Source organism: Lutjanus erythropterus, chromosome 1 (genome assembly GCF_056507025.1).
Source record: "Lutjanus erythropterus isolate fLutEry1 chromosome 1, fLutEry1.hap2, whole genome shotgun sequence".
Taxonomy (NCBI): Eukaryota; Metazoa; Chordata; class Actinopteri; order Lutjaniformes; family Lutjanidae; genus Lutjanus; species Lutjanus erythropterus.
In genome coordinates, this window is record NC_139317.1 from 31,232,133 (window position 1) to 31,252,796 (window position 20,664).

A 20,664-nucleotide genomic window follows, 5' to 3' on the forward strand; every position below is an offset into this window, starting at 1 on the left:
TGCCAAGTTGTTTCCCTGTGTTGCTCCACTGTTGCCATGGTGAGACTCTGTGTGTATGCATGAGTGTATGTGTATGAGCAAGCAGCTACATACACTCACGTTGGTGTAAACTACAGCTCTGTGGAGCTTGTGCTGGAGAGGCTATGTGTGTTTTAGAATGTGTGGATTTAAGCACACTAACTTTGGTCTAAACTGTAGAAAGTTTTGTGATGTGTGTGAGAGAGATAATATGTGTGTGTGTGTGTGTGTGTGTGTGTGTGTGTGTGTGTGTGTGTGTGTGTGTGTGTGTGTGTGTGTGTGTGTGTGTGTGTGTGTGTGCGCATGTGCACGCGTGCGTGTGACAGTCTGGCTAGCATATGTGTGCAACAGATGTAAAAACAGGAGCAATGGTGGTCAAGGTCATGAGTGGGCCCATTTTATCTGACAGTGGTTTCCCTACTGTGGCACTGTGGCACCGCCACAGACCAGGGATCTATGGACACACACACACACACACACACACACACACACACACACACACACACACACACACACACACAGAGCGCAGCTCACACAGGCTTGCTGTTTGCCCAGCACACTAGGGAGGGCAGAGAGAGCCAGGGGGCCGGTTGACTGTTTGTTTAAACAAGGTCAATACATGCGCAAGCACATGTGCACACACACACACACACACACACACACACACACACACAGGAGCGTTTACTGTATACTGCATGAGGGCTGTATATGGCCTTGCTAGACTGGTCCAAGCTCAATTCCTCTTATTCCCATTCTGTCCTCCCCCCACTCTCCCCCTCTAACACACACACTCATTCTCTCTCTCTCTCACACACACACACACACACACACACACACACACACACACACACACACACACACACACACACACTCACTCACTCACTCTCTCCGTCTCTCCCTCCCCCTCTCAGTGACTGTTTTCTCACTGTGCGCTAAGCCTGATTACAACAAATGAGAGCTGAGCTTCCAACATGTTTACATCAAATACAGCCCCGGGGCAAAGCAACACCAGCTCCAGCCAGTTCACACAGTGCAAACCGCATGGCTCTGCATTGTTGTCTGTGTGTCTCCCCACATTATGGCAGCCAGTCTATTGAAAGAGTCTGCAGAGCCAGAGAGAGACCTGGTGACTGCAGGGCAAAGCTAGAGGGCAAGTAAGAGAAGAAGAAAAGAAAGTACATAAGGACAGACTAAGAAAAGAGAAGGGGTTAACGATGCTGACAATGTGAGAATGAATGACAGAGACAGAGAGAGTGACAGCAATGAGGTCATGACCATGCATTCAAGCATTGGGATCAAAATCATTTATTGCATCCCAGCCAGTGGAAATATAAGGCTGTCTTGGACAGCTTTCATCATATTCTCTTTCAAATCCTTGTTACCAGACACCAAGGCTTAATTTAGATTTATTAACTGTTGCAACGAGTTTAAAGATGGACATGATATTTTTTCCAACTGTCTGCTCTTTCTTTCAGATTTGCAATAAAGCACTGTCCTATGCAGTGTTTGTGTGCTGTGACAGTTTCCTCAGCTTTTTTCTGTTGTGTCTGCCTGCCTCTAACCGTAGCAGCAGGTAATACCAGAGGGGCTCCTTATACTTGTGTGGGTGCAGCAGCACTCAATTAAGCTGGTTAAATACGCACAAGGATACCTCAGCCAGCCAGAGAGGCTTTGGACTTATATGTCTCCTAGCAACAGGTGTACCGATTATGGTCTGCAGCTAGCCCCAGAGGAATGGCTAAAACAGCCAGGCACAGATGAGGCCATCATGCAATAGTACAAAATCTTTTTTTAAAAGGATGCGTGGTCCGTGGTGGTTGCTGAAACATCTGGATCTTGCACATTTTTTAGTTAACCTCAAAAATGTTAACAATGTACAAATGATAACATTTGTACATTGTTATCAATAACATAATGCTTGTTTTCAAGTCTGTAGAATATTGTATAAACAGAATGCTTGTATATTGTACAGTGGAACTTTCTTTCAATGTATTCTTATTTTGTAAATAATTCCTTTCAACCATCAAAAAGTTCAAATATTTCTCTGGCAACCAGTAGATCATGCAGAGGAGGATTTCTGTTATTTTGTTGTGCTTTACACATAAAAAAGAGGTAATTATTGTAATGGAAAAAAGCCCCACAAACATTGCTGACAGATGGACTTCAACAAAGCTACAATGTGGCTAGTAGCAATATCATTAGCAGTGAGTGTCAGTCATAGGAATACACAGCATTCCTCACAGAACCCAGTGCCATGAATCATGTCTGTCAAAACAATTCAATGTAAACACTGTCACAATTTGTGGTCTTTGTTTGTCTGGCTACTGTACAGTCAAACAGACAGACAGAAAAGGAGCTGACTGCTTTGACCATTGCCAGCCAAGGCGTTAGGACACCCCTGTGTTGCTTTAGATTGCATGTCTTTCTTATTGGTATTTCTGGACCAAGTTGGTGTCAAACTTCCAACGCACTGTTGCCTCATGTTTTAATCTTTGTGTTGCCAGAGCACAATTTACTGTGATTTTGGATTCAAAGGCATGTCTACTGCTTAATAAAATGCACCACACAATATACACTTTCAATGTCACAAGATGCTATAAGTACACACAGAAGACCAGCTTACAATATCAGCTTGTTGCAGCACGACAAAAAAAGCATGCTAAAATAAAACTAAATTTTCAGACTTGAGCTCTATAATAGGATCTCCTCTGTGGTTTATTTGCCTCTTATTTTCTATGCCTGCAATTTTTTAACAGCTCCTACATCCTGTGTCTGAGGACAAAAACCACAGGTTAGAAATCACTGACCTAAAACTGCTCTTCAACTGAGCCATTAAATCCTACACAGACTCTCTCCGAAATCTGGATGAGAGGCACCGAGTTAAAGCCTTGATACTCAAGCTAGTAGATGGCCAAAAATTTACAAGAAGAAACTGGAATATTTTCTTCTTGCAGAATGGGTCAATTTTGAAAGTTCCTTATTGACACCACGCCTAACAATCTACAGACTTATCAAAAGCACCTGGGTGAAGAAGCAGTTGCTGGATGAATCCCTCGTAACTTCAAAACCACATATTAATCTAACTATTTTATAATGCTTTGTTACATTTCTAGTGAGCTATTTCATTTTTCATTTTAAATTAACTCTTTAAAGGGGCGGTAAGTGATTCTGGGAAATTGGTGATTGTTGAGTCTCATTTCCAGGTCATCAAATACTGCCACCTCTGGTTGCTGGCTCAGACTCATATCATCTGTATTTGACAACCTGGGAACCATCAACTATCTTTTTGCAGAATCATTTATTGCAATTGGCCAAAGTCTCTCGTCAAAGCCTGAAAACAGAGCAAAGGGGAAATCCAGATATCTAGTCTTCTCTCAGACTACCTTAATTACAATTTTCCGAGAGGTTATTATGTAGTTTTTTTTCCCCAGTGATACCAAAAATAAACTGCCTACCCCAGTTTCAATGTTAAGGTTTAAAGAAATCAGATTTACAAACACTGGCTCCAAGACAAGACAAAAAGCCATACTACTGTTGCCTCATTGCTTCTGATCACTGAAGTCATTAGCAGGCCCAACACAAGAAAACCAGACAATGGTGGGGAGGCATCCCTGAGATTGTAATGGAAAAAAAATTGTTGCTTGTCTGCAAGAGTTTACTAATGCCTAGTCAGGTATGTATTATGTTACTGTGAGACACTACTTGAAGTCAGTACTATACCTGCTAAAGTAGAGTGGTTTGAGCCTCAAAGTTAAGTATCCACACATCTCCAAATTGCAGCCACAGGTTACCTAACTGAGTACTATTTAGATCCATCAAATGTGATCTTCTAGACCAAGAATATCGCCGCAGGTAGAAGCAAGAAAATTGGACTCACTACACCAGTCTGTGATGTGCGCTTTCCAATACTGAGTACACTGAGGGAAAAGAACGTGAGCATTGCAGCTACCACAGCAATTTCAGAGAGGGCAGTCAGCACAGGAGGAAAACCTGGTTGCATGCCACAGAACTGACCTCAAGCCACATGGATAAGCTTTCTAACCACCTCTGAAATGTAAAGATGCACAGACTAGATTAGATCTTTAGTTTCTGATTTTTTCTGTTGGCTACCATCACCCCATATCCAAGCAATAACTACTGCACAGCACTAGTCCTGGCAGAATCACTTTTTATTAAGTTGCACTCCTTGCTCTCTTCAAGAAGTCACAACTTTATACAAACTCTAACATTTTATATTTTTTACCATCCATCCATTTTCTTCCGCTCATCCGCTCATTTTTTTTTTAATCTATCTATGCTAATGTAATAGTGAAACCTATATAATCTTGTTCTTGACTACTACTATCAGCCATGACTCTAAGATAAAAGCAAATGTGCTTTCTTAGACTACACAAGGCAATATGGAGTGGCATTCTCTCAACCTTTTATAGAACTGAACCCAAAATACAAATGCCTGGCCAAGAAATCATAGATTTCAGACTGTAAGCAGGCCAGATGAAGAAATCAAATGTATCCACAAACAAACAGCAGACCTAGCACTGATGAACAACAAAGGCCAGAAGACAGGATTAACAAACCATGTAGAAGATACCATAATAACTCACTCTTCTCAACACTATAGCACAAACATTTTTAAGTGTTTAATACGTGTAATCAAACCAGCCACACGACTCTTTCCTCAGACATTCTCTTGTTTTTCTGTTGACACAGCAGCTCAGTGGTGCATTGATCTGGGCAACAGTGTGTCCACAAAAGGAAGTCATCACCACGTCCAGATGGCAGCTATGCCGTCATCTGGTGACATCACACCACCAGAGTCAAGACCCGAGGAGAATGAGAGATCCCGCAGGGCCACAGACGACGTAGAAGTGCACTCTGTAGAAAGGGCAGCTGCTGGAGTATGACAGTGTTTTAGATCAAATATATTAAACCTCGGAAGTAAAGCTTGTGTTGAATGTGGAGTGGAGAATGTTGTGGAGAAGAAAAACAGAATTCTCATTACAGTGGTATGAAAATATTCAGTCAAATAATACTTTTGTAATATTTCATGAACCCGTTTACTAAACCTCTCACTATACACATTGCCACCATCATAGCACAATCTGAAGTGGAGTTAAAAATGACCAGTCTACCTATTCAAATTCAGTGGCAGAGAAGCTGCAATCACACATCCTGGCACCAGTGTCATTCTGCCTCCAGGGAATAGCTCAGGTCACACCTACTGTGCACCTGGGAAACATGATATGCGCAAGCTCGTTAACACAGTAAAAAACAGTGGCTGAATGACATTGAGATTCCCTCCAATGTCTCATGTTTTTGATATTGTTGTGTATGTTTTTTAGGTGTTAATTTTAACAAAGGTCTGACCTTCTATCCAGCATCTCAACACATGTTCTTCTGATAATCTCAGACAATAATACAGAGCACAATGTGTATGTGCCAGTGTGTTCCTGTAAAAAACAATTATGGCGTCACCTGGTGACGACACGACCTTTCAATATGGTACTTTTTTGCACAGTGCATCAAAAAGAGGCTAAGAGGACTAACAATAGAGGACTAGGTGTTTAGTAAACAAAGACTGACTGTTAGACCTGCTTAACAAGTGCTGATACTATCTTTACTCACATAACACAAAACAGCTGTTAACTTTCTGTTGATTGTCAGTTTTTTTTTTACTGTCCACGCCAAGCCTATTCAATTACTTTTTAGATTAGCCAGAAAAAAAAGTAAAGTGCTTAGAAGCCAGATGTTTACATTTCCTATGACTGACCTGTAAACTTAAGAATTTCAATTTGTTTTCACAAAAGAAAAGAGAAAATAAATATTATGAACAAAAAACAACAGTAATCATAGATTAGAAATTTTTGTAGTGGTTTTGTATGTGACTTTTTTTGTCATCTGGACTTTCCGAAATGCCCTCTGCTTAAACAACCTGAGTTAAAATGCTTTAATAAAATAAATATCTGTGTGCTTAACATCAGACATAACCAATTAATGGGCTAATTAGCCCTCTAATAAAATGATAATCATCTAATAAACAGTGTTAACACCTATAAACTTAGAATGTTAGCAGTTTAATTACAAAAAATTACAATAATATACTTTTTTCCATATTTGTAAATGATCAGACTGACCAGACTGAGGTTGCTAAATAGACAGACTTGGCCCACGAGCCACCAAATTAATGGTCCTGGTCTTCACTATGAGTTGGTAAGTGTATCCTAAAAATATTGGGGGACATAAAATTGCTGTAAAGGATAAGAGAGGTGAGTTACTGTGAGTTCAATAAACAGGAAATCTGTGGTAATTTAATATTTAGTTAACATTAAGTTTGAAAACTGCCACTACACTGAAAGAGTGAAGCCGCACATTTAATAGTTGAATGCAGAGAGATGTAAATATTTTGTTAGATTAATATCACATATACACTCACCCCTCCCTCCTTCATACAACTCATTCACCCACACATTTTCTCTCTGTGCACAGGGCAAACCACTGCCCATGACAAGTAAATGTCTGTGGGCTTCTCTTGCTCTGTCTGCTCCCTCCGACCGTGACAACACATTGCTACTTGTCAATGTGATCATCAAAGTGCATTCCAGCAGAAATGCATTTGCTTTTCGCTTTTAGCATATTGCTACTGAACATCTACAGAATGAACACTTTCCCTTTTTGTAACTATCTGTGCTGCTTCAGGCACCCAGCCAAATCATTTTATATGAGATTTATCAAGAACCGAACAAAGTGATTTGTAAATGTCGCTCTTACTTTAGATTTTAATTTTGGTTAAAATTCAGCCAAACAAGTTGCATAAGAAAAATATACATTAATGAAAAAAGTTTTTGGGGTGAACAAACCAGACTCTTCACACTACAGTAGAACCGGCTACACTGACTGTCAGAGGTAAGCATGTGTTGTAGGTACTGTAGACCAGATTCCAGCTGGGTTTGGAATCAACTTCAAAATGGCCTTGTCTGACCTCAGATATAAACTCTCTATTCACTAGCTTCTGCAAGGAAACTGCCCTAACCAAACAATTCCCTCTGGGGATGAGGAATGAGGGCAAGCGTGGCAAACGCTCAGTTGAAAACATTTGACAGCTAAATTATGCATCGTCACATATGGCAGGATAGAATCTTGGTCTAACTGAGGTTGAAATGGTTAATGATTGGCCTGGAGGGAGCCTGCATGGCTGAATGTATGAGGACATGGGCTGTTTCTAAAGCAACAAATGGCAGTAATTTGGGCTTCCTTGTTGTTTCAGGAGATTTTGTGTTCACAGCTGTTCGATTGTTGTATTTCTTTTCATTGTTACATCTTCTGTATATTGTGCATAATGAGCCGTGACTGAGTTGGTCTAACAAACTTCCCATTTGTAGTCCCAAGCAATGACAACACGTTGCCCACACCCAATAATAATTATTAAATTGCATTTAGATATTGATGACATTTTCAAGAACCTTTATTTTTTACATATTTTTTATGTGGGGTGTCACCACAGTGTGCTTGGGATCAAAAACACAACAAGCTGGACAACACGCTATAATCCAAAATTTGACAAAGAAAATCATTTGTGCCCCTGCAATGCTAGCTTAATAGGTGCAATTGTGCTAGATCTACAGAAGATAGTGGACAGTGCGTGGCAACCTCACTGAGCTGATTGGACAGCTCACTGCACTGGCAGTCTGAACTTCGCCATTGTTGGGTTACACAACAATGGTCATGGTCCAGCTCAAAGGCCCTATCTTAATCATACTCACAAAGGAAGCTTGTCACTGTGTTCTTGAAATATTAATGGAACTGAAATTCTTCCGCTCTTGCTCTCTCTCATTCTTTCTCTGTCTCACTACTCTGTGAGAGAAGAGTAGCCATCGCTCTATGATAGCACCCAGTCTCTTGCAGGTGCTATCGAATGACAGAGCAGCTGATTGGGCTACACTGACAGCTCTCTTGCCTGTCTGCCTGCTTGTCTTCCTGCTTCAACTGTTTGACTGACAGTCCTCCTGCAGCAGAGGATCCATGTGACAATCCACACATGCAAATCTGTAAAATGAAACCCTAAATGTAATGCTCATTCACAACAACCAGGTGATGTCTGAGCTATGAGGCAGAATAATGACTCATTTATAGTCCACTAATGGGTTCATTTTATCATTCAAATATTGCTATCTGTACTATTAGTGTGAAGGGCCATCTCTGTGAGCTGGAAAACAGCCTACTAGGGCTGTCAAAATTAACGTGTTAATAATGCCCCAACGCAAATTCTTTTTAACGGCACTAATTTTTTTGACGCGCAATTAATGCACATTCTGTCTCTTGGCCTGACCAATAGTTTGAATCAGAAGCGAGCTTCCCTGTACAATGTTTTACAATGTAAACAGGCTTGTCTGTTAACGCAACTGGCTCAACGCAAAGAAACAGATGTATATGGAAAGGGAGAGTGCTGATCGAGCTGCAGCTCCACCTGAAACCAGGTAATAGTAAAGACAAGGCAGACCCACAGCAGAAAGAGAGAGGGAGAAACTGTGTGAATATGGGCAGATATGTCGACTTGATATAAAAAAAAATATGATTATGAATCATAATGTTACTGTACACTTCTGTCCAATTTGTGTACTTTTAAACACTTAATTTTTCATGCTGATTGATCACAACAGTAAGGGAGGAAAGACTAGCTGCAGAGAGGAGGGGGAGCCAGTGTGTGAAGTACCGACCGATATAAAAACTTTATTGATCATGAATCCTCATGTTACTGTACAGTTCTGTGGTCTGAACACTACAAATTAAAATATCTGTTGCTGCAAAGACCAAACAGACAGATGCTCATCTCCTTCAAAAACATTTGTCACTGCGCTGCATTATTGTAAGTCATGATGAAGAGTCCAGACTCTCCTCTTCATCTCCTCGATGTGTGTCAGTGTGCAGTTTGCTGTCTGCTGTGGTCTGAAACATCCTCACTGATGTAAACTGTCAGAGTGACACTGATGTGGATGATCCTGCTGCCTTAATACAAAAACATGAATATCACACATCGTTTCATCATTATATAGACTGAGCTGAATAAAGGCGAGGATTTTTATCCTCAGAGGACAATATTTTATTAAAGAAATAAACTACTATTAACAATAATAATACTAAAGAAATAAATAAATGCATAGCTACTTTTCCTAAAATACTTATGGTTCTGTGGTAAATTTTAAATCTGAAGCCTGTAGTGCGCCATAGGGGTTTCAACTGACTTTTCTATTGATGTTTTTAGTGCGTTTTGGCCTTAATATTAAATTGAGCAGGTCAATATTCACATCTGTGCCTGATGTACTTGGGTTTGTCATGTTATTATCATATAACATATAACATATTTTTTATGCCAAATGCAGTGCCTTTGAGGGTTTCTGGACAATATTTGTCATTGTTTTGGTTAATGTATTTTATTTAATAAAGTTACATTTGAATTATTCTTTAAACACTTGAAAAATATCCCTTTAATGTACGTTTTGAACAAATAAAAAAAATTGTGCAATTAATCGCAATTAACTACAGATAGTCATGCAATGAATCGTGATTAAATATTTTAATCGATTGACAGTACTTAAGCTTATACCTCAGGAAGCCCTTTGCTCAGCAAGTAAGTTTGGCTCAGCTTGTTTCTCTTCCTTTCATGCAGGGGTGGGTAGTAACAAGTTACAAGTAATGCACATGAGGGAAAAGTATATTTGTATAAAACATTTTTAAGAGGAAGAAGCACTTTTCATGTTCCATTTTTATACTGTAATTTTATTTTTTCTTGAGTATATTTTTGAGCCAGTAATTTATTTTTTTCTTCACTACATTTACCATTTATACCTTGGCTACATCTAGTCTGCTCTAAATCTGGGATTGAGTTTGACCAAAATGCAATGATGACAGGACAAAACCCAGAACAAGAGGCAGCTTCCAATGACAATCCCTGGCCACATCTGGCCACACTTTTTAAACCAAAATCTAAAAAAGACAACAGTTACATGATCAAGTGCTTGCTGTGCCTCCTGAAAAATACTAAAATCTTCACTTTTAAAACCTCCCTTTCTATCCTACACAAGCACACTGATGTAAGTTACACATATGTTAATTTTTGATGATAATGACATTAATTTATGTTGTGACAAGTGGTCTGCTGGGATTGGAAATTGGTGTGAGGCAGATTAGGAGGCAGATAATGTAAATCAAACTTCAACATTACTTTCATAAGTGCAGAACATGCTAAAAAATATTAAGCTGGAAAGAAACTTGTACTTTAAGTCATTTATTACCAGATACGATTTAGCTTTACTTGAGTAGCTTTCCAAAATGGTAATTTTCACTTTTACTTGAGTCATTTTTTTATGGGACAAACTGTATTTTTACTTGAGTATAGGTTTTTTATACTCTCCACACAACTGCTTTCATATTTAATTTCAACACTGAAGGCTGATACCAAGCTGATGTCTTGGCTATGTGGTTAAGCTAACTAATGCAAGGCCAGCGTCATGTCAACACAAAATAAATCATTCCTGACCTCAGGGAAAAAGTTAGTCAGTATGGTGGAGACTAAGTGCCATTATTTTGTTTAACAGAGCAAAAAAAAAAAAAGCTTCTGTTCTGTGAAAGAGATTTAGGCCATTTTTATGAAGAGGAATTTTTCACCACTAAGCTTGTTAGTATTTGGGTAGAGGTCTTTACAGTTTCAGGTTTAAGCTACTAAATAGTGGAGGTTTGTGACACATGCTTATGGTTGAGTAGCAGTAAGTGCCCCAAACGTGTGGGGAAAAGCCCAAATAAGTTACCTTTACAATTGGGTGGCCACCAGATGCTGCTTTGACAGCTCCACGACTGCCCTCTGTCTCGTAGTGCGCTCTGTGGTGGGCTTTGGGTTGCACCTCTATCTTCAGGTCATACTGGCCAAACTGGCTCGGCAATGGCCAATCTAGGGGAGGCAGTGAGGACGTCCTGAGGAGAAAATGAACACACACCCACAAAAGAGGAAGCGTCTATTAGGGCTTTGGTATGAAACCATTATAATACACAGTGGTGTGTAAAATAGCTCAGAGATTCATTCAAAGCATACAGTGGAAAGGTTTGTGGTTGTGGTAATTGGTGTATATAAATTTAACTGACCTGAGGCATAAGACTGAGAGAGAGCACATAATCTTATCAGTGATGGAGAAAGAACATTTTAACAGCATTTGCAGTAAGCATTTCACCCAGAAAATTTGCATTGATACTCACACCTTCACATTTTCCATATTTCAAATTATTCTGTTCAGACATGTTAATCCATGTGACATCACTGAGTATGGTCAACCTCTTGCTCTACTTGATGGCTCATGACAACAATCTGTCTTAAGGTACTCTGAAAGCATTCTAAACCTGAAAAAGTGGCATTCCCCTTTCATGGTCTGAGACATTATAATGGGTGTAAAAAGCGGGTGTAACATATTGTACTTAGCCCCATCAGACTGTGATTCACTGGAATGCCCACATGCATTAGTCCTGTTCTTAACCATAACACTTGTCATAGGTCAAGTTAAGACTTTAAGGGTGAATCACTTTCTAAGGGGGGCTTTTCTTTCTGAGTCTTCTGTGTGGGTCAGTGAATGGGTGGGAGGATGACAGTTTGTGTCAGACGGTGAGTAAATTACTGCGTGTGTGCATACTCTATAAGTGTATATTGTACATGTACTAGTGCAACACAGGGGCTGGCATTGTGTGTTTTTCCTCCCTGCCTCTTTTTTTATCTGTGTAGGCAACAATCATATTTGAACAGCTGCACTCGAAAATAAAACACTCGATGGCCTTCTCCACAGAGAAACTGGGTCTCTCCATCAGAGTACATTAGCTCAGTTTATCCCCAAAACATTTTGTAAACACTGGCATCAGCCATTAGCGTCAACCAAGCCGTAACCTTTTCCAAATGTTGCGTTTATTGTTGTTGATTATAATTTATTTAATTACACCTTAGTACAACCCACACAATCCACTTAAAATAATGACTTTCGAGTGTAGTGCCACATGCTCAAACACCCAAAACAGGAAGCAATCTGGACCAAAAGGCATTTCATGGTAGACATACTGAAAAAATAACCATCCAAATTAAATACCCGGAAGACACAGTATCTCATTAGGATACTAACTATATCTATACTACATATACTATATATCATTTTGTCATTTTCATTTCAATATGCTAGACACATGCTTCATATGCAACAATGCTAAAGAAACACTCTTTGTCTGCTTATAGGAATATAATATGGGCAAAACTTTTTTTGTAGAAGGTTCTTGATCTAGTTAGTCAGAACACCAAACTAAAAGTCTCTTGTTTGCCAAAGTTGTTCATCCAAATGATTTTATAATAAAAACAAGTGATTGCAGACTTGTGTATCTTATGAGTTTAGACAGCAATAGGATGGGAAAATGTGAATAAGCCAAGAAGAGCTGCAACAATTAAACTGATTATTAAATTAACTGCTAACTATACTGATAATTGATCCATCAAATTGAGGATTTTTTTAAATAGAAAATAAAGTCTTCTTAAATGTTAATATTCTATATTTTGTTTATTTTCACTGCTTTATGACAGTAAACTGAATATCTTTGAGTTGTGGACAAAACAAGACATTTGAGAATGTCATCTTGGGCTTTAGGAAACACTAATGTCTATTTTTCACCATTATTTGACATTTTATAGACCAAACAATTAATCATTTAATGGAGAAAATAATTAAAATCAATCAACAATAAAAATAATTGGCTGTTGCAACCCTAAGACCAAGTATGAATCGATATATTAGCGATTTATCAACGCATTGTTGTGGAAAAGTTAACATACATTACTAAAGGAAAGATGGGATTTTTTTAAAATAAAATGTTGGTAATAATCAATAAACAAAAGACTGGGTTGGGGATGGCACAGGGCAAATGGAATAACATTACAAAGTGTAGTAGCCTATATGATATTAATGAATTTTTGTACATTGTAATTACTGTAACATCTGTATGTTCACCTTTGCTTTAATTACTGTGTTATTTCATTTAGTTGTACGCTTATCTGATGGTTTACTGTATTTGCTGCTAGGTCTGACCATTTTATTAATATGAAAAATGTGTTATAACTGGAACCCCCAAAATAAAATATATATATTTTAAAACTTTGTCATTTTTATTACCATTTTCTTTTTATCTGTCACTGTCACAGTCATAATGTGCAAGACAGCTTCAAATGTTACTAAAAGATACTTTCAGAAGATCCATTGTTAAGTTTATATTTGTTGTTTTCTTTAGATTAATGGTTGCTCTACTTATTTTTTACATATTTTTGTTTACTTAAGTCTACCTTTTCACATCTTTGCAATGTACACAAGTAAGTTTTCATGAACCAAGAGGCCTACTGTAGGGCAGCACAAGTTATATGTGTGTCACCCAGGTGTTGTGTCTGGCAGCAGTTACAAAGTGCCATTGTTTTTTTAGCACACCAGTATACACAATCATAAATTAAACTGTGTATCTATGTATGCACACACACACTCACAGTGTCCATGCATGTGTGTGTGTGTGTTCGGCCTGAGTCAGTGAACTGACTGGAAGCAGCTGTAAGTTTGGGGTGTCTCATGGGCCAAGTGGTAGACACCCCATGCTACACACTGATCTCTAACTCAGTTTTGGCAACAGCAGGCTCTTTGTGCCCACTGTCACACGGTGTTTTTCTTTGGCTCTTTTCGCAGCAGTACAGGCTCCTAGCATGCAAATGTTCTGAGTCTAAACTGAAAGATAGCTCTTTGACAGTACAAATAATTTTTAAGGGAAAGTTTGTTAAGTTTTAGCCAGCATGGCTGACTCTCTCAATTCTTCTCTTTCCAGATGCCTGTCAAGTGCTGGCTATGTGCAGACCAATCTGATCAGTCTGAATTAAAGACATGTGAGTCATGCTTTCAGTGGAGCCATTTGACTTCATAAACTGTCTTACAGACTGGCACCATATCCAAAGGAAAGACTGCATTTTGGAATGAAAAGACGTGTCTGATATTTTATAGAAATTTTAAGAAGCTAAATGATGCCTTGTGGTTCCAAATCTAACTGAGCTACATTCTATAGATTCCCCTACCACATATGACATGGAAATGTCACCTAAAGCCTGTCCCTTTTTTCTCATCCTGCTTTTGAACAAAATGTATACTGTATGGGTATTTGTACAGAGTAACTGCAATGATGAATGTGTAGTCTATTGCAATGTTCAGATAGTCAACAAAGACCTGTTCTCAGTCCTTTTAAGTTTGATTTTCAAACACCTGACAACATTCTTTATCTAAGATCTAACACAGTGCAATAGAGGCATCCTAACCAATACATTTTCCTCCTGACAGCCATGGCATAACCACCCAGGAAGTGTGGGTTTGCATGGCTGCTACGGTAACAGGAGTAGAAGAGGACAGAGGAAATAGGAGCTTCTTGACGTAGCGGAGGCCTATGTCCTGACATAGCATAACCTTTCTCAAATGTCTAAGCCCAGGTGTAGGGGCTCCCTGTCCAATCACATCCCCACAACCCACCTAGTCTTCACTATTGTCTCCATCTTCGCATTAAAATTCTTTCCATCCAGTGAACAAGGTAACCTTGCAACTACACACAATGCATGAATGTGAGTCACATTTTAAATCACACAGAATCAGCATCTTATAAACAAACTACCAGTAAATATATATCAAACAATGTAGATTTATATTGTTTTCTCACAGTTTTATGTTGAAGCACATTACAATTGCTTCCTGGCATACACATAACCTCTAATCAATAATATCATCAGTACCTCTGCTGCTGCCAACAAATAAAATAGCATTTCTTGTCCCATAGGTTATCCCATTCTGTTACATTCTTTCTGTCAGTCACTCCAGCTTTTAAGGCTCAAAAACAAAAAATAAGCAAATTAGGGAAATGCTAATAGTTAATTCACTCATTCCATCAATGACAATTGTTTTGCTAACAAATTCTAGCCTAGGTTCTGCTTACCAGATGTGTCACAATATCAATATTACATCAAAAATCGATTGGAATGAGCTTTCAATTTCAATAGTTGAAATGAAAGGCAGAATCAGCAGTTTTCACAGTATTTTCTTTTCTCTCCATCCCCACCTAATTGCGGCATCTGGCACGTGTGTAAAAAAACATACAATGCTTCAAAGATGATACTGCGTAGCTTATTGGCTGTTATATCACACTTAATACCATATAGATCTTTTTAAAGAAGGAAAAAAAGAAAAATCAAACCATGACTTTAAAATCAAAAGTCAAATCAGACCTTGAATTTGGAGAATTGTGACATCCCTACGGACTGCATACTATATTTGCCACAGAGTGATACAGGCCTTTTGCTTAAATAAACCTTTTGGCAAACGAAAGAAAAATATTTCATTGCAGACAGTTCAGGGAGCAAGGTATAAGAAGACTCTTTGTCAAAGTAAGTGTCGGACCACATTACCGATTTTTAATCCCACCCACTCTAACCCAAGCCAACCCATTCCATCTGGCCCATCTGTTCAAAACACCACTAACACACATGTGCATGCACACCAAGTGAAATTTTGTTCGACGGCTAAATTCAAGGCAAATTTAATGCCACACTGAGCAAGTATTGAAGGCAGGTTGGTTAGCATGAACAGCACGGTTAAAAAATTAGCAGCCGCTGTGTTCTTCGTAGAACCTAACTCTACAGAAATGTCGACATCACACTGACACTGTCTTAGCCGTCACTTACAAGGGCAAGGATGCAAAGATCAAATGGTGACTCATCAGAGAGCTGACAATGTTACCCTGTTATTGTCTGGAGAGTGTAAGGTCTATGTGAGCAAGCATTTGTGTTATGTCTACACATGTGACCGTGTATGTCTGTGTATATGTGTGTGTGTGTGTGTGTGTGTGTGTGTGTGTGTGTGTGTGTGTGTGTGGTAGCCCCTTTGCCATATGCGCCCTGTGCTGATTTACAGTGCTAGGGGCCAGTGCACACAAACAAGGCCATGTCTTCATCTGCTGCACACATTGGAGAACAGACAGCAGACTCCTCTCCTGAAAAAACTCCATTATGAGTTTCTGACTGAGCCTGTCACTCTTTAATGTGGAGATTCTGCGTGTGTGTTTGTCCCTGTGTTTCCCTCAAAACACTAATAAACTTGTATTACTCTACAGTGTGACTAAATCATTTTTATACTGCTGATACAAAGCTCAAAGTTCCCTCCATTACTGAACATTGATCTGCAGAGCTCCGTCAACAGGCCTATCATTCACCTAACCTACTATTTGATACTAATTTACTGCTCTGCAATGTTTACACTTCTCTCCAAGATCAAAAGGGGTTCTAAATCTTTATGATGGCTCACAACACTATAAAAACCTTCACTGCTGAGGCCTATTGTTTAGCCTTGACCTACTAATTGCTTTTAAGATTGACGACATGTACTGTCTTGCCAAGTGGTGATTACATTAATAATTCACAAAAATTCTGATAAAGAGGGAGTTCTCGACATGCCAAATGCTGTTTTTAGCTCTGAGTTTTAAAAAAAAACTTTAAATTTTAGGATGTAATGCATCAAGAAACTAATCCACACTAACACTGAAGTCATGACTGTCACTAAGTCTTTCTCAAATACAAACAGGAAGTAGAATAGAGCAAATGGATTGCAAAAGAAAGTTCTTTCAACCGAGAAAGTCCTCACTAAAGATAAAAACATGTGACACTTCTGTCCCACTCAGTCTTCTACATTGCGTGAATCATTTGCTTTAGCTGAATTAGATGACAGCATCCGTGAGTTAGAGCTGAATTTAGGAAAGTTTGGTATATGTTTTGGTATAATTCACTTTTTTTGTCTTTTCAACATCAGCAAATTTACCTGAATATAGGTGTGTGACCAGGCTTCGGTTTATTCCATGAGAAGTGAGAGGGCACTGAGAGGAACTGTTCCCCAGGCCCATCCTTCTTCAGACTGTGCAGGGCATCGTCTGAAGGAGAGTCTAGCTTAGGAGACATATTTCCTTGGTCATCTAGCCCCAGCTCCCCTTTCCCAGTCTGCATAGCTGTTCTGTCCTGTGAGGTCTTCCGTGTCTTGGATGGGATGTCCGCCTCAGATGGGCAGCACTGGAAGGGCGACATGCCTACAGAAGGACTGCCAACCCAGGTGTCCTCTGTCACGCTGCCTCTAGGTGAAGGTCCTGGCGTGGGTGTGGGGGAGTGATGAGGAGACAGTGAGCCGGGGTAGCAGATGTCTGCGCTAGAGTGGCGTCTCTTCCCACAGGGCGAGGTGGGACGCGAGGAGGGCCTGGAAGGTGGCCGCGGGCTAAGCCAATTTTCATCAGTGACACTAGTGCGTGGCGAGTGGCAGGGGGACTGTCGCGGTGACAGGCTGATGGAGTGGGAGTGATGCACGAAGGCTGGGTGATGGTGCTGCCATTGAGGCTGCTCCTCCAAAACTCCACCACTGGTTTGAGGGGAGGCGCAGCCTGGGGATGTGAGTGGGGAGCCCAGGGTGAACCGGGCAGCTGCTTCATTTAGCTCTGAGTCAACATCGTCATAGACATGAGAGAATGATTCACAGGAGGAGGCGTCAGAGAACCAGCTCCTCGAGGAGAGGCTACTGCATGGGCTAGGACTGAGCGAAGAGTCCCGGTATGAGTGGTCCAGGGGCAAATACAGATGGTCTCTGGATAGGGGCCTATCACCATGGTAGTCCCCATCAGGACCGTTGGCCCTGAGATCCTCTTCATTGGCATCCATCTCCTGCTGGCAGCTGGGGGAGATGGAGGTGATCTGGATACTCGGGCACTCAAAGGCCTTTGGTGCCTCCACAGGAGCAGAGGGCAGCAGGGGGGAGGTGCCGTACTTGGAGTCTTGTGCCTCATAGCTCGGAGGCTCAGATCCTGGTTTGTGTGACTGAAAGCGTGGGGAAGTGCTGATGACCTGGGCGTGGGACTGCATGCCATGACGAGGCAGGCCAATAGACTGGTGGTTGGTGACCATAGACTGGGGCTGGCCCACATTTAGGATGTAGAATGATGTGTTGTCATCAGGCTCCAGATCTAGGAGAAGAGAAGGAAGGGAAGATTAAGATACAGCAATCTGGAGAATATTTTCAACTGTTGATTTTTTCTTAATGTTAGTTAGATTCACTTCATTGAGCTAATGAAGAAGTACAACATCAAGTATTCATTTTACAGGTATCTAGAGCAACTCTCATCAAGAAATTTAAGGACAGTGTAAAGTCTACACCTAAGTTGTGCCACAAGTCCTCAAGCCATATTCATGGGTTAACTTAAATACTTAGGAGTAGTGGCACATATGATGGCCTGATAGCTCTAGCCGGGAGAACGTTTGCCCCATGGCTGAGTCCTCTGCAGCGGCCATGGGTTCGACTCCTGCATGCTACCCTTTACTGCATGTCTCCCCCCACTCTCTCTCCCCCTTTCCTGTCCTCACTTCAGCTGTAAAAAGGCCAAAAAAGAGTGAGTGGCACATCTAAGGTTGTGTTCATGCACATCAAACAAAACCAATACAGCAAACACATCGGTCATTTGTGTCTAACCCACCCTATAGTTATCAATAATGGCATAATTTTTATCCAAGAATAGAGTTTGTGTTGGTTCTTCGATCCAGCACATGAGATCCAAAATGAAACAATGATTATGATGCCAAACTGCTGACCCAAAGTGATCCAAGATGTTGAGAAGATATTAAAAGTGTTCCAATTACTGTTTGGGTTGCTGTATAGTTGTGCCTTTGACTCTCCTTGTGTCTGTTGCTTTAAAAAGGAATAAGAGGAGAAGGTTTAATTGGTCATTATTACAAGTCCATTTGCTGATACTGCATTTCTTGAACTAGTAATGTACAAACATGCTGCAACCTTGTGTTCACACATCACTGTGCTACACCAGGACTCAGCTTGATCCTCTGGTTGTCAAAATTGCATTAAATTATTTGGTCACACATCCATGTACGGCCAGGCTCTAAGTTTGCGCTCACGATTGAGGCCAGTTTCAGGAAATTAGAGGCCAGAGTGTTGCTGGGTAGCAGGCAGTCATACAGGCATTGTTCCAAGAGGGATAACCGATGAACAGCACTACTCAGGAAACAAATTCACACAACGGTGCGTGCTGTCGGCTGTCATCACAGCTAGTGCCGGCAGGCTATTTATACCAAAGGTCATCCGGCACAGGCAGAAAGTACACACACAAACATCCACACGCCCACACACAAACAAATAGACAAGAGCCCATTGTCCGCATTGGCACTACTCTGTTAGAGGTTATTGATAAACTTCCACTGGATATGCTCTGCTGCTCCCATTGGGAGTAACCACACCTTCCCCAGTCTTTCACATGAGAAAAGTTCAGACAGAATTTTCTTCTCATGCTGATTGTCATTTTTGACAATTAAGTTCCCGTGTTTCGTGCAGTAAGTATAGCACAGACTAACTTAAAGCTTATTGTGTACTTTTGTATAGTAACACTCAACTGTGAATGCAAATAAATGAATATTGGCTAACAACTAACAGTAAAACAAAGAAAGCATCATGTAACATTAGTCTTCTTCGCCAAATTTGGCTTTTTAAGCTATGATGAGCACAACTTCTGCTTTATTATGAAAGGAAAGACAAAAAAAGAAATGATTAATATCCTTGAGAAACTTGCAAAATGACCAGGACAGTGAGCATTCATAAAACATCTAGCTTGGCTAAAACCACAGTGTAGCCTGTATAGCATATGGTTGTGAAATGATTACACAACACTTCCCCATATTCCTTAAATGTTCCTACCTGCCTAAAAAATCATTGTGTATCACTTAAAACTGAATAAATATCTAACTTAACTGTTACAAAACTAAAAATCTTTGTCAAACTGTCAAGCACAGATAAATGGGATAAACCTGGCAATAAGTTAATTTAAGTTCCCATATTTGATTCTTCTGACCTTTAAATGATAACTGCAGACTAGTAACATGACAGCTTTGTCAAATTAGACTTTAAGGGTATTCTCAAAGAAGTTTGTAAATAGAGGAACGGCTTTTTTTTTAGTTTTTGCCCTCCTATCCTCTCTATCCTACAGCAGCAACAGAGTCAGTAGCAGCGAGCTCTTTATTTATAGCTGCTCGGCTTCACACTGGCCCTGCCTGCCTGTCACAAGACCCAGCAGTGAATCCTCTGACGACAGCATCTGACTGACTGACAGGGAGCTACAGAAGGACACCATAGTCAAGAGGAAGAGAAAGAGGCTGTGAGGAAAAGCAAAAAAAAAACTCTATATCTTCTCAATCAATGAGAATTGGAGTAAGGGAAAAGGAAAGAAAAAGTGAAGAAAGCATACCAAAGCATTCCCATTTTCCAATCAAATACACTGCACTATACAAAATACTATCTTCACAGAAAATAGAAACAGCACCAATAGTTTTATAGTGAGAGGGTTCTTCCATAGCAGTTTTTGTTGTTTTATCTGGGTTGCAAAATGCGATGATAGAGCAAATCCATCTCATGTCCTTTGTTCTTTCTCTAATGAAAAAGAAAAATTAAACTTGCATTAAAAATGTAAATATTTTTAAACAATTTCCAATTTTTCTCCAAAAGTCTACAGAGGAGAAAGTTAATAGTAAAATAA

The 20,664-nt window shown here is 39.9% G+C and overlaps 1 protein-coding gene across 4 annotated transcripts in view; it reads right to left on the reverse strand.

Moving 5' to 3' along the window:
- Window positions 1–20,664, reverse strand: part of nfatc3a (nuclear factor of activated T cells 3a) — a 77,900-nt gene that overhangs the window by 36,138 nt on the left and 21,098 nt on the right. For all 4 annotated transcript variants that reach the window (XM_084719718.1, XM_084719736.1, XM_084719727.1 and 1 more), the window contains 2 exons: window positions 16,914–18,096; window positions 10,821–10,983 (listed from right to left, as the gene is read on the reverse strand). In XM_084719718.1, the coding sequence (XP_084575844.1) occupies window positions 10,821–10,983; window positions 16,914–18,096 (1,346 nt within the window). The remainder of the gene's footprint in view (window positions 1–10,820; window positions 10,984–16,913; window positions 18,097–20,664) is intronic.